Source organism: Budorcas taxicolor, chromosome 4 (assembly GCF_023091745.1).
Source record: "Budorcas taxicolor isolate Tak-1 chromosome 4, Takin1.1, whole genome shotgun sequence".
Taxonomy (NCBI): Eukaryota; Metazoa; Chordata; class Mammalia; order Artiodactyla; family Bovidae; genus Budorcas; species Budorcas taxicolor.
The window spans coordinates 114345624-114361048 of NC_068913.1; the positions used below are offsets into that span (position 1 = coordinate 114345624).

The 15425-nt window shown below is 40.4% G+C and overlaps 1 protein-coding gene across 1 annotated transcript; it reads left to right on the forward strand.

Moving 5' to 3' along the window:
* Positions 1-1057: 1057 nt before the first annotated feature.
* On the forward strand, positions 1058-6052 carry LOC128046477 (GTPase IMAP family member 7-like). The gene is made up of 2 exons (XM_052638587.1): positions 1058-1091; positions 5133-6052. The coding sequence occupies exons 1-2, from the start codon at positions 1058-1060 to the stop codon at positions 6050-6052; spliced, it is 954 nt and encodes a 317-aa protein (XP_052494547.1).
* The last annotated feature ends 9373 nt before the right edge of the window (positions 6053-15425 follow it).

Below are 15425 nucleotides of genomic sequence, written 5' to 3' on the forward strand. Positions count from 1 at the left end.
TAACCACACCCAATCTGATTCCTGGCTGGGAGGTGTCAGAGGTGCAGCAGTTAAAGCAAAAGCAAGGGCTCATATAGCTCTCTGGAAGAAACCAGACAGCTCATCAAATCCTTTAGAAGCAGGTAAGTCTGACAGAAGAGGCCCAGTGCGACAGAGCTGTAGGGGCAGTAGGATACCTGGAGTTGGAGAGGGAGTGGATTCTGGCCTGAGGTGGGACTAGGGGCTGTGCAAGCAACTCTGAAAAGAGGATGGTGGAGGGTAGGGAGGGAAGTAAAGATTTTGTTAACATAATATCCATGCATCTTATTTCAGCATGACAATCTTTTGCTGAATACGACACCTTCCATCCAGTTGTTGGGATAGACATTGAGTACACTTGATAATCCAGACATTTCTCTTAAGAAGAAATGAATTCCCAAGACAGATCTTTAGAGTTGGAAGGCAACTCTAGAGGCCACCTATTCCTAATCTCTCTTTTTGAAAATTTAGTTTCTATTTTATATTGCAGTATAGTTGATTGTAAATCAAATAATTTTTTGGTGATAAATGGTATTTGAAGGCTGAAATCTGGCACTAAGGGTGCTTATTGCTACTTGGCTCATTGATTTTATGATTTTTCAATGAAGTTCAAAACTATACAAACACACACAACCAAGAATAGGATTCCTGAAAATAATTTTTTGCAGGTCTTTCTGGGGGGAGAGTAGTGGGAGAAGTTAAATACATACATCCCACTGGGGATGGACAAAGAAATGACTGCTTTGTCAGGTCTCTTGGAACAATTTTTTGTGTGGTTCATTCACAACACAAAATACAATTAGGCTTGTTTGCTTCATTTGCTTTTGATTTTTACTAGTATTTTGAAACATAACTTTTATTGTATAATTGCTTAAACTATTTATATGGCTTTAAGATCAAATCTATGAAATGTAAGTATATCCCAATAAGACTAGTTCCCAACGTCTATCTCCATGCCCTCTTTCCTCTTTTTCCCAGTCCCATCTAAGTAACTTATTATTCGTTTAGTTTTCAGGTTATTCTGCCATTGCTTCTACAGATGAATGAAAAACACATATATCACATTTATACATGTAGGTCACATTCCTCCTTGTTAGAGAAATGCTAGTAAACTGTATGTTATGTTCTTCATTTTGCTCTTTTTGCTTAATGATGTATTCTACAGATGTCTCCATACTGGGGTATAGAGATATACTTCATTCCTTTTTACAGTTGGCTAGTACCTCACTGTGTGAATATACTTTAGTTAATTCAATCAGGTCCCTAATGACGGTCATTTGATAAGTTTTTGGTCTTTTGAGGTTTGAAACAGTGATGCATTTAACAGCCTTCTGCATAATTTCTTCTTCTTTTTTTTTTTGGGGGGGGGGTCAGTGTTCCTTTGAGATAAATCCTAAAATTGTAATTGATAATCAAAGGGTAAATGCATATGTACCATTGCAAGTTCTTGCTAACTTCCTCTCTGGTTCTTTTAGACTATTTTTCTCTTCCCAGTAGTCATGAAGGAGAGGACCTGTCTTCCCTAAACCTTTTGTTTTTAAATAGTTATTCTATTTGCCTGAACTGGGTCTTAGTTGCAGCACGTGGGGTCTTTGTTGCTTCATGTGGAATCTTTCCTTGGGACACACGGACTCTCTGGTTGTGGTGGGATTAGTTGCTCCATGGCATGTGGGATCTTAGTTCCCTAACCAGGGGTAGAACCTGCATCCCCAGCATTGCAAGGCGGTTTCTTAACCACTGGGCCACCAGGGAGTCCCTCCCCTATAACTTTTACCAATAGAGTATGCCAACAAACTTGAATTTTGCCAAACCTACATGAGAAATAGTGTCATAGTATAACTTTAATTAATTACTTAATTTTATGGTTTTTATGTTTTGATATATTTTTCTATGAGCGAATGTTAATATCTTTTCATATAGTCAAAGGATATTTACATTTTTTCTTGAACTTGTTCATTCATATCTCTTACCCCATTTTTCTATTGAGCTATTGGTCTTTTTTTTCTCTCCTTTTAGTTATTGTTTGTTTTTTAAAATATTTTTATTGAGCTGTAGTTGATTTACTATAATTGTAGCAAAGTGATTTAGTTATATATATATGTATATATATGTATATATATATATACACATTTCTGATTCTTTTCCATTATAGTTATTACAAGATTTTGAATATAGTACCTTTTTACTATACAGTAAATCCTTGTTGCTTATGTATTTTATATATAGTGGTGAGTGAAAGTCACTCAGTCGTGTCTGACTCTTTGTGACCCCACGGACTGTATAGTCCCTGGAATTCTCCAGGCCAGAATACTGGAGTGGGTAGCCTTTCCCTTCTCCAGGGGATCTTCGTAATCCAGGGATCGAAACCAGGTCTTCCACACTGTTGGCAGATTCTTTACCGGCTGAGCCACAAGGAATATATAGTGGTATGTATCCATAAATCCGATACTCCTAATTTATCCCTTTCCTCAGTACTCTTGCCTGGAGAATCCTATCGACGGAGGAGCCTGGTAGGCTGCAGTCCATGGGGTCGCTGAGTCGGACATAACTGAGCATCTTCACTTTCACTTTTCATTTTCATGCATTTAAGAAGGACATGGCAACCCACTCCAGTGTTCTTGCCTGGAGAACCCCAGGGACGGGGGAGCCTGGTGGGCTGCCTTCTATGAGGTTGCACAAAGTCAGACACGACTGAAGCGACTTAGCAGCAGCAGCAGCAGCTGCAGCTGACTTTCCTATTTGGTAATCATAAGTTTGTTTTCTGTGTCAGTGAGTCTGTTTCTGTTTTGTAAATAAGGTTATTTATTTTTTTAGATTTCACATATAAATTGTACCATATAATATTTGTTTTTTTCTGTCTGACTTACTTCACTCAATGTGAAAACATCTCATTTCAGCCATGTTGCTGCAAATGGCATTATTTCATTCTCTTTTATGGCTGAGTAATATCACATTGTATATACAAACGACAGTTCTTTACACATTCATCTGTAGATGGACAATTAGGTTGTTTCCACATCTGGGCTATTGTAAATAGTGCTATTATGAACATAGGGCTGCATGTATCTTTTCAAATTAGAGTTTTATCTGGATAATATGCCCAGGAGTTGGATTGCTGGATGATATGGCAACTTTATTTCTAGTTTCTTGAGGATCTTCCATATTGTTCTTCATAGAGACTATACCAATTTATGTATCCACCAACAAAGGAGGGTCCCCTTTTCTCCACACTCTCTCCAGCATTATTGGTAGACTTTTTGATGGTGGCAATTCTGAGTGCTGTGAAGTGATACATCAAGGTATTTTTGATTGCATTTCTTGAGTAGTTAGTGATGCTAAGCATCTTTTCATGTGCTTATTGATCATTTGTAGAGATATTTTTTGTATAAAAGGGAAATGGCCCTTCTTTTATATAAGTAGGAAATTTTTTTTCCCCTGATTTGACATTTGTGTTTTAATTTGTATATGGTAGTATTATCCTCAAAATATCTGCTTGATTTTTATGGAATCAAATTTAGGAGTCTCTTTTCTTACTCTGGGCTTCCCTGTGGCTCAGCTGGTAAAGGATCCACCTCCAAGGCAGGAGACCTGGGTTCAATCCATGGTTTTGGGGAGATAACCTGGAGAAGGGAAAGACTACCCACGCCGGTATTCTGGCCTGGAAAATTCCATGGATGGTATAGTCTATGGGATTGCAAAGAGTCGAACATCACTAAGTGATTTTCACACAACCTTACTCTTTTCCAAATCTTATAAATATTTTACCTATATCTAAGTTACAAAGATTTACTCATGTTTCTTCTATTATTTATATGGATTAACTTTTTCTACATTTAAATTTCTAATCTATTTGGAAGTTGTTCAGCAAGAAGAAATAGACACAGTTTTATTTTTTCTATATGTTATCTCAGTGTTCCTTATTAGTCCATCTTTCTTTGCGTTGATGTGAGATGCTACCTTACTAAATGTAAATGTTGCATAATGTAAATGATTTGAATATAAATGAATATTGTGTGATCAACTTGGCTTCTATTTGAATTTTCTGTTTTTATTTCACTGTTCTGTCTATCCATGCACCAATATCATACTGCTGTAATTATAGAAACTGTTATTTTCTACTCTCTGGCAAAGTTAGTCTTACCTCTTTTTTGTTTTTTGTTTTTGGCTTGATTGCCTAGGCTAATTTTTTTCCTTCATCCAAATAAATTTTATAATCAACTGCTTTAGTTGCTGAGGTTTCCAGGTGGAGGAGACAATCAGGTTTGATCCCTGGGTCTGTAAGATCCTCTGGAGAAGGAAATGGCAAACCACTCTAGTATTCTTGCCTGGGTAATTCCATGGACAGAGGTGCCAGGCAGGCTACAATAAATAGGGTCACAAAAATGTTAGACACAACTTAGTGGTCAAACAACAATTTTAGTTGCATGAAGAAAAAAGTTATAACAAAAATTTTTAATATTATATATACATACAATCATGTTAAAGAAGAATCAATTAATTTAAATTTGATGAACTGCTTTAAACATGAATCAGGATTGAATTTGACCAAATGACTCTTCTGCACCTAGTTACTTTTCTTCTTAATCTCTTGATGGGATGTAATGTAACAATCAAAATTCTCATGTTGAATCACCCTAGTATATCTGACAATCATACTCATGTGATACTGCTTTTTGCATCTAATTATTTAGGACTTTATATCAATATTTACTGATGAGACATATCTATAGCTTTATTTATTGTGAAATCTTTGCTAGCTTTTGGAATCAACATTACACTTGCTTCATAGAAAAAAAACTAAACATTTCCGTTCATTGCTATGTGATCAGGAATAGTCTGAATAGCACTGAGATTGTGAGATCTTTAAAGGTTTCAGTGAGTGCCTTATGAAATCATCAAGACCTGACACTTCTGTGGAGATACTCTAACTACTTGGTTATTTCTTTAATAACAACTGAACTGTTTAAATTTGCTGTCTCTACCAGGGTCAATATGCATAAGAGAATATTAGAAACTTTCAGGGAGGAAAATAAGAAAAAAAAAAAAAAGACAGTTGGAAATGGTTCCTACTTACCTAAATTGACCCTTCTCCCCCTCTCTTTCCTTTTACTAAGGTGGTGCGGGTGCCTGCGCCCCAGAGTCTCTTGATATAAACATGGCTGCCATGCTAAACAACACTCTGAGGATTGTGCTGGTCGGGAAGACCGGAAGTGGGAAAAGTGCGACTGCAAACACCATCCTTGGGGAAAAAGTATTCGACTCTAGGATTGCTGCGGAAGCTGTTACCAAAACTTGTCAGAAAGCATTTCGGAAATGGAAGGGGAGAGAGCTTTTCGTTGTTGACACCCCAGGGCTCTTTGACACCAAGGAGACCCTGAACACCACCTGCAGGGAAATTAGCCAATGTATCCTTGTGTCCTGTCCTGGGCCTCATGCGATCGTCTTGGTCATGAGGCTGGGCCGCTACACAGAGGAAGAGCAGCAAACAGTGGCATTGGTCAAGAATCTATTTGGGAAAACAGCCATGAAATATATGATCATCTTATTCACTTGCAGAGATGAACTGGGAGACCAGAGCCTGAGCGACTTTTTGAAGGATGCAGATGTAAACCTACGAAGCCTTCTCCAGGAGTGTGGAGAGCGCTGCTATGCCATCAGTAACAGCAGAAACACAGAGAAGGCTGAGAAGGAAGCTCAGGTGCAGGAGCTGGTGGAGCTGATAGAGAACATGGTGCAGAACAACCAGGGGAATTACTTTTCTGACCCCATTTACAAGAACATAGACCAAAAGCTGCGACAGCAGGTGGAACACTTGAAGAAAGTCTATGCTGATGAATTACAAAGCAAAATTAAACTACTAGAAAAGGAATATGCACATAACCCAGAAGAAAAGGAGAAACAAATAAAGTTGCTAATGCAGAAGCATGAGGAACGAATGAAAAACATAAGGGAAAAAGCTGAGATGAATATATTCCAAACTGCATTCAACATGATTAAAAATATGCTTTTAAAAATATGGTCCAAGTTGTGGTAGTATAAACTTTATTTTTACTCCTCATTTTAATATAACTTGTTAATACAGTAGTTTATAGTTTCCAAAGATTGTTAAAACCATATTTTCTGACTTCTTACAATCTGACTTCCTCTTATAATCTCTCTCCCTTGAGCTATGGGTCTATGTCCCCTACCTTGGAATTGGAGGGACTTTGTGACTGCTTTGATAAATAGTGGGTGGTTGAAGCAACACCATGTGACTTCTAAGAAGGGAAAATGCCTCCATGCTCTTCTACGATGGTTACCCTTGGAATTTGCCCACCCTGTTGTGAGGAAGCCTGAGTAGAAGACCAATTTGCGCCCATAATGGGAGCCTGAAGTCACTGATCCTCTCCCCTGGCTGATATTTCATCTGCATCCAGAATCAGCTTGCCAGCCTTGCAAGTGAGGCAACACAGAGTGGATTCTCCAGCTGCCAGCTGATGAAACTGCAAAGAGCAAAGATGAGCCATCCCCATGAGGTCCTGCCCAAATTGCAGATTCATGAGAAAAATAAATGATTGCTGTTGTTTTAAACCACTATGTTTTGGGATGGTTTGTTATGCAGTGAGGGTTGCATGCTCACATGCTAAGTTGCTTCAGTCCTGTCCGACTCTTTGCAACTCTGTGGACTGTAGCCCACCAGGCTCTTCTGTCCATGGAATTCTCCAGGCAAGAGTATTGGAGTGGGTTACCATGCCATTCTTCAGGGGATCTTCCTGACCCAGGGATCAAATCCACATCACTTATATCTCATATATTTTTAGGGGGGTTCTTTACCACTAGCATCATCGGGGAATCCATGCAGTGAAAATTAACCAGAATTAAATATCTTCTCAGCTCATTCCCCAGCACTCCTGGCTCCTACCTGTCCTTCCACACAATGCCAACAAATTTAAGAGTTTATGAAATTGACATAACCAGGTAATGATCCATTTTGTAGAGTTCAAAGAACATGTGACAGCCACGTGGTCCCCTGAGTGAAGTGTCAAGTTCCCTATAGCCTCTCCCTGTATTTGGTCACTCTCAGTGTCTTTCAGCAGTTGTTTAAAAACTCTCATTATTTTGAATTTTCTACAGAGTATATGAAAGTTATTACAGGAGAATTCAGAGCTGTACTGTAGCCCACCAGGCTCCTCTGTCCATAGGATTCTCCAGGAAAGAATATTGGAATGGGTTGCCATGCTGTCCTCCAGGGGATCTCCCTGACCCAGGGGTCAAACCCACATCACTTAAATCTCCTATATTGGTGGTGGTGGTGGAGGGGGGGCTGGGTTCTTTACCACTAGCATCAACTGGGAAATCCATGTAGTGAGAAATAACCGAATTAAATGTATTCCTTATTCCCCAGAACTTAAGAATTGAACTTAAGAGTTTATCAAATTGGCATAACCAGGTAATGATACATTTTGTAGAGTTCAAAGATTCAATTTGGGAAAATTCAAATAAGAAACCTTGCCCATGTTAAGTGTAGGCCCCACTGATGTATAACTGGTGTGTTATTTCAATCCACACCTATAAGAAGTTTGTTTGTGAAACATGGGCTTCTCTGGCACCATTATTCTCTGGTTCATGGAGATGTGGAAGTTGGCAAATTCTCTTGTTGTTTTTTTTCTCTGCTCTTTCTGCTATTAAATAGATCTCATTTTTTTCTGTTAATGCCATTTAAGTATAGTACATATTAATATGACTGTTCTTCTATACAAAAATATTTTATATATCATTTTATTTAAATTAATTCTGATAATAACCCTATAGAAAAGATGACAGTGAGTCTCAGGAATATAAGTAATTTGACTACAGCCATCTGAATGCTTGCCTAGTGATCAATAGAGCTGAATTTTAACTCAGATCTGTTTGCTTTTAAAGTTAAAGGTCTTTCAAAGGCACCAGTGAGATCTTTTTAGACAGCTTTATTTTTTTAATTGGAAGAAATTGCTTTCTAGTATTATGTTGGTTCCTGCCATATATCAACATGAATCAGTGATAGGTACACATATGTTCCCTCCCTCTTGAACACCCCTTCCACCCCTGTTGGTTGTCACAGAGCACAACCTAGGGATTTGAGGTCTCTGCATCAAACAGCACATTTGCTAATGGAACATTAATCGACAGGAGCTCTCCCAAAGCCTCCATATCAACACTAAGACCCAGGCCCAGCCAAAGACCCAAAAACTCCAGTCCTGGACACTTCACGCCAAACCATTTGCAAAACAGAAACTCAACCCTGATCATTAGCAGAGGACTGCCCAAAGCCATATCAAGCCCATAGACACCTGAACACACACTGCTAGACACAGCACTGCCCTTCAGAGAGACAAAGTCCAGTTCTGTCCACCAGAGCAGAGGCACAGGTCCTCCCAACTACGAAACTTTCACAAGACACGGGTCCAACCCCACCAGTGGGCTCTCTCCCTCTTTTAATTACTGTCTTAATTCCAAGTGTTCCTAACTGTAATATAAAAACGTCTTCTCTATCAAATAGTTTTCATTTGCCTCTGCACATCTACACTTGACTCCCCTCTCCCCTTCAATCTAACTTGTTGCCTGGGAGGCTGATCTGCATGGACTACATCAGTGGGATCTCTTGGTTGGTTTCTGCCAAAGGAAATCCGAGCAGGAGATCTCTTGAAGGTAAAAAAGCATGATCAGTATATCCGTTCTCCTGCCTCTCTCTCTGCAAGGTCATTTCTGAGTAGTTGCTACTCTAAGTTGAAGGTCATAGCTCCTCTCCTTGAGATCTCTCCACCCAACTCTCCTTCTGGATTCCACCTTTGTTCACCACTTAGGGTACTGATATAATTTCCTCACTGTTACTGGACCTCTCTCTGGTCATTTTCAAACCTTGTATCCATCACTCATAGGAAGCCTCTTCACTGGACTTTTCTTCAAATATCACAGTAGACCTTCTTTTTTAGGATCCTGATGGATACATCTTATGATGCCTACTTCTTTTTCTATTTGAAAGCATTCTCTGATTTTTATTTTTTATTTTTTTCAATCCCCTGACAGCAGGAAAGTTTCATGTGACTGTTGAAATCTCTGGGAAAATTTTACCCACATAGACTCTGACATTGGCAGTGAGCACATTAAAGGTTCTATCTTGCTAAAATCATTACAAGACTTCCATGATAGAGAGATGAGTTTATATTAAAATAAACATGGCAGATAACTTAAACTCAAATATCTGGGATTTTTACAGTTGTCCTATGCTTTGTATCTGAAAGTGACAAAGTCTTTACTGCATCTGTGAAACTTAGGGACACAGAGATTGGAGATTAAATCTGGAGAAAATAACATCTCAAATACCTGCTTATTCTAAGGTTCATAACAAATACTATGAATAGAGTAAGACAACGTGCAAGAAAGGTCTGTTGTGAGAAACATTCATAGTATACATGAAATAACACTGTGGGCCCCAACTGCTATTTGCTATAACACAGTCTTATGTTTATAGTTAGTTCACTGTGAATGAATCATCAGTGCAACATTATCTCCGTGAGCAAACAATCGTGCACTGCCCAGACATATTTCCTTTATGAACCATTTGGATGATATTTTCTCTCAGGGATTTGCAGAAGCATTATGAAGTAAGTCAGCTTGTGTGTTTCTAGGCTTGTGTTAGGACCTAATGAAGACGCAACTTAAAGGAGTTGATTTCTTTTCTCCCAGAACTATGTTCTTCTTTGAAGGTAGAACATACTCAGGAGGAAAATGAGTAATTCAAATGAGTCGTATACACATCATCTTTTCCCTGATGCATGAATTCTTGACCATTCGATTATCTTCACTTTCATTATATCCCAGTTTTCTCTGAAGGTGGTTCTGAATCCTGAGGTCTCAGGAAGTTCCAGCACTCATTATGTGTACTATTCCTATGGCTGAAACATAACATAGCCATGATCCATTGTTGGGGACAGTAGAATTCATAGGAGAAGACTTGAGGAAGAATTCCGGGCTTGAGTCTACTCTGAAGAATGTATAGGTTGTGTGCATGTGGGTGATGGGATGATATGCCCCCTTCCTTTTAGAAAGAGGAAAGTTAGGGTCTGCAGCTGAGATCATTAGGGTAGATTCAGAAGTGACAGCATTCAATTAGGTTTGTGACAAGCTGAGTATCGGAGTCAAAGGGAGGGTCTGGCATTGAAATTTTGAACTGAAGTTTATGTGAGAGGCCTATGGTGAATGTGGCAGCATATTAACATCAGTCATTTCAACTGATTGAGTACTGACAACATCCCCACATTCCAGTCTTATGTACTAAAAGGTTTGTGTAGAACTTGAAAGGAAGCAAGTGGTAACCAGTTCTGTGAGACATAGTTCTTCAAACAATTCGGTAGGTATCTGAGGAGTTCAAGAGGAAAGTGAAAATGAAAGTGGCTCAGTATGTCTGACTTGTTGCAACCCCATGGACTGTAATCCATGGAATTCTCCAGGCCAGAATACTGGAGTGGGTGGCCTTTCCCTTCTCCAGTGGATTTTCCCAACCCAGGAATCAAACCAGGGTCTTCTTCGATGCAGGCAGATTTTTACCAATTGAGCTATAAAGAAAGGGCTTTGTAAAAGGGAACACTTTGATTGGAAGGACAACAACTTTCAGGATTGGCAAATTTGGAGGGTTTATTCCAAGAGTAGTGGCTCCCCCAGTCAAGAAGGTAATCTCTCTGTAACCATGGCATTTCATAAGGGAGGCTCCACGGGGAATCCTCTTGTGATCTACCCAACAGGACAAGAGTTCCCTCTTACCTCACACCAATAAGGTGGCCCCCTGGTCTTGGTGCTGCCTGAGGACATGAGTGCTGCATGGTAAGAGATTCCTGGGGGACATAACCAGTGTCCTCTGGAGTGAAACTTTAGAGCCAGATGCTCTTGGGGGAAATATAAAAGATGTTTCCATGTGCCAGAAGATAATGATTCAGGAGGCTGATTTGAAGCAACCATAACTCTCACTGACTGTGGGACCCAAGTGTGTTCTTCCCACAAATCAGCTGTAGGCCACACAGGAGGGAGCCAGCCAAAGCTGGCTTGAAGGGGACTTGACTGGACGTCTACCAGGGATCCCAACTCTGCCAGGAAGTGGAGCTGAAAATACCAGCTGGAGGGCAGATAGCAGTCACCAGTTGGACATGTAATGGTCCAGAGGAGGATCTCTGCTGAGTCATTAATGGGGCCCCATGAGGATAAGAGCCACTAAGTGTGTCTCGATTCCCCAAGGACCAGATTGCACAGGACTTGTCTTCAGTGGTTTCTTCTCTCTCCTCCAACCAAGGAGGAGTCAGAAACAAGGCCAGTGGCTGAAGGAGAAGTCGAGGGCAGGGGTGCAGATGAAAGCAGCCCCGTCCACACTGCTTGGCCTTCAGCAGAAGCCGGCACAAGCCATGGGAAGGAGAGGCTTTACCCTTCAATGAAATTCAGCTTGATTACTGGGTTGGATGCTTTAACTACACAAATGGATGAGCAGTGGTTGGAGAGAGTTTCTGCTTAGGGTAGCAGCTATCCAATATTTCCTTCATGAGACACTAATGGAGCCTGCATGACGGGTGTGTAGGAGACATGAATATATGTCTTCCTTCTTTGTGATGTATTTCTTACTTAATGCAAGGCTTAGATATAGATCACCTCATTTTCTGTGGAGGAGAGCACTCTACAGAAGAACCCCAAGATCTCCCACTTCTATTCCTGAAATAGTGGCGTTGGGTGCTCTGAGTGGTGTAGCAGGAGTCCAGAGAAGCACTGTGCTCCTTCAGATTACAGGAAGAATTTTGAGGTGGCCACATCCCTCTCGCAGACTGGTACTTATGTATAAATCCCACAGAGTCAGGAGAGTCATAGAGGTGGAGTAGAGCCTGCATATGTGAAGTGTAGAAGTGTCCCTCAGAGCCCTGATCCTTATGTACTCAAGATCAGTCAAAGACCATCCTTGACCAGTTAAGCATCTGTGTGGTGGAGTCTCCATGTCTTTGTGACTGAAGAGAAAGCAGGCAGTAAAGTTTACTGATGTGAATGGAGACTCTAAAACAACCAGTGTAGGGGTAACTCTGGCAAGAGCTTTGACTGTCCTTAGAGATCATGACTTGACCTCTTTAGTTTTGACAGAGTCTCAATCTGGTGAATAAAGTCAATGACCAGGCTTGAATATATGCTTTGATTGAAAATAAAAAGAAGCTACAAATCACAGACTTGTTTTCTTTCCACTGTGGCATTTAAGTTCAAAGATGACTCCACCAGAAGGGTTCCAGACATGTTGAGTAATGAGTCCTCAAGGTTAAGGAAGCATGTCTGAAAAGCAGCAGTCATTTGTAAAATGCTGTGTACAGAACCCATGAACAACCAAACGTTTGTCACAATCAATCTGTTGAATGTAGACTCAAAATTACATATTCCTGGAAGATAGCACACATAGAAGCCCCTGATGACTTCACCCAGCAAGTCTTGAATGGTGGCCAACAGAGCCTGTCTTTACTGAACATTGACATATATCTAATGAGAAAAGCTGGCCTCAAAATTGCCATGTCTGTTAGTGCAGACAGCATGAAAACCACAATCACAGAAAACTAATCAAATTGATCACATGGATAAAAGTGAAGCTCAATGAAGCTATGGGCTGTGCTGTATAGGGCCACCCAAGATGAATGGGTAATGGTGGAGAATTTTGACAAACTGTGGTCCACTGGAGGGGCTTCCTTGATAGCTCAGTTGGTAAAGAATTCGCCTGCAATGCAGGAGACTCCTGTTCTATTCCTAGGTCGGGAAGATGCACTGGAGGATGCCCACTCCAGTATTCTTGGACTTCCCTTGTGGTTCAGCTAGTTCACTGGATAAATGAACAGTAAACCACCTCAGTATTGCCTTGAGAACCCTATGAACAGTATGAAAAGGCAAAATGATATGACACTGAACGTTGAACTCCCCAGATCGGTACAAACCCAATATGCTACCTGAGAAGAGTGGAGAAATACCCCAGGAGAGAATGAAGAAGCTGAGGCAAAGCAAAAACAACACCCAGCTATGGATGTGACTGGAGATGGAAGTAAAGTCCAATGCTGTGAAGTACAATATTGCATGCTGCTGCTGCTGCTAAGTCGCTTCAATTTTGTCCAATTCTGTGTGACCACATAGACAGCAGCCCACCAGGCTCCCCCATCCCTGGGATTCTTCAGGCAATAATACTGGAGTGGCTTGCCATTTCCTTCTCCAATGCATAAAAGTGAAAAGTGAAAAGTGAATGTGAAGTCGCTCAGTCGTGTCCGACTATTTGCGACTCCATGGACTGCAGCCTACCAGGCTTCTCCATCCGTGGGATTTCCAGGCAAGAGTACTGGAGTGGGGTGACATTGCCTTCTCCGACAATATTGCATAGGAACCTGTAATATTAGATCCATGAATCAAGGTAAATTAGAAGTGGTAAAACAGGAGATGGCAAGAGTGAACATCGACATTGTAGGAATCTGTGAACTAATATGGACCAGAATGGGCAGATTTAATGCAGATAGCCTTTGCATCTACTACTGTGGACAAGAATGCCTTAGAAGAAACGAAGTAGCCCTCAGAGTCGACAAAAGAGTCCGAAATGCAGTACTTGGGTGCAGTCTCAAAATGATAGAATGATCTCTGTTCATTTCCAAGGCAAACCATCCAGTATCACAGTAGTCCAAGTCTATGCTCCAACCACTAAAACTGAAGAAGCAGAAGATGAACAGATATGAAGACCTACAGACTTTCTAGAACCAACAACAAGAAAAAGATGTCCTTTTCATCATAGGGGACTGGAATGACAAAGTAGGAAGTCAAGAGATACCTGGAGTAACAGGCAAGTTTGGCCTTGGAGTACAAAACGAAGCAGGGCAAAGCCTAGCAGAGTTTTGCAAAGATAATGCACTGGTCATAGCAAATACCATCTTTCAACAACACAAGATATGACTCTACAAATGGACATTACCTCATGGTTAACACCAAAATCAGATTGATTATATTTTTTGCAGCCAAAGATGGAGAAGCTCTAAACAATCAGCAAAAACAAGACTGGGAGCTGACTGTGCCTCAGTTCATGAACTCCTTATTGCTAAATTCAGACTTAAATTGAAGAAAGTAGGGAACACCACTAGACCATTCAGGTATGACCTAAATCAAATCCCTTATGATTATACAGTGGAAGTGACAAATAGATTCAAGGGATTAGATCTGACAGAGAGAGTGCCTGAAGAACTATGGACGGAGGTTCATACTGTTGTACAGGAGGCTGTGATCAAGACCATCTCCAAGAAAAAGAAATGCAAAAAAGGCAAAATGGTTGTTTTAGGAAGCCTTAAAATATTTTAGAAAATGAGAGAAACTAAAGGCAAAGGAGAAAATGAAAGATATATCCATCTGAATGCAGAGTTCCAAAGAATAGCAAGGGGAGATAAGAAAGCCTTTCTAAGAGGTCAACTGAAAGAAAGAGAGGAAGCAAATAGAATGGGAAAGTCTAGAAATCTCTTCAAGAAAACTAGAGATACCAAGGCAAAATTTCATGCCAAGATGGGCACAATAAAAGGCAGAAATGGTATGGACCTAACAGAAGCAGAAGATATTAAGAAGAGGTGGCTAGAATACACAGAAGAACTATACAAAAAGAATTTTCATGACCCAAATAACCACAAAGGTATGATCACTAACCTAGAGCCAGACATCCTGGAATGAGAAATCAAGTGGGCCTTAGGAAGCATCACTATGGACAAAGCTAGTGGAGGTGATGAAATTCCAGCTGAACTATTTTAAATTCTAAAAAATGTTACTATAAAAGTGCTGCATTCAAAATGCCAACAAATTTGGAAAACTCAGCAGTGTCCATAGGACTGGAAAAGGTCAGTTTTCACTCCAATCCCAAAGAAAGGCAATGCCAAAAAATGTTCAAACTACTGCACAATTGCATGCACCTCACAAGCTAGCAAAGTAATGCTCAAGATTCTCCAAGCTCAGCTTCAACAGTTCGCCAACTGAGAGCTTCTAGATGTTTAAGTTGGATTTAGAGAAGCCAGAGGAACCAGAGATCAAATTGCCAACTTCCGTTGGATCACAGAAAAAGCAAGAGAATTTCTGAGAAACATCTGCTTCACTGACTACACTAAAGACTTTGGCTGTGTGGATGACAACAAACCGTGGCAAATTCTTCAAGAGATGGGAATACCAGACCACCTTACTTGCCTCCTGAGGAATCTGTATGCAGATCAAGAAATAACAGGTAGAACCAGACTTGGAACAATGGACTGGTTCGAAACTGGGAAAGGAGTATGTCAAGGCTGTATATTGTCATGCTGTTTACTTAACTTCTATGCACAATACACCATGCAAAATGCCAGGCTGGATGAAGTGCAAGCTGGAATCAAGATTGCAGG

Bases quoted from the DNA above. Each gene is read 5' to 3' on its own strand.
- LOC128046477 (XM_052638587.1), top strand. From the start codon at position 1,058: ATGAATGAAAAACACATATATCACATTTATACAT. The intron at 1,092-5,132 runs GTAGGTCACATT...CCTTTTACTAAG, and splicing joins CATATATCACATTTATACAT to GTGGTGCGGGTGCCTGCGCC.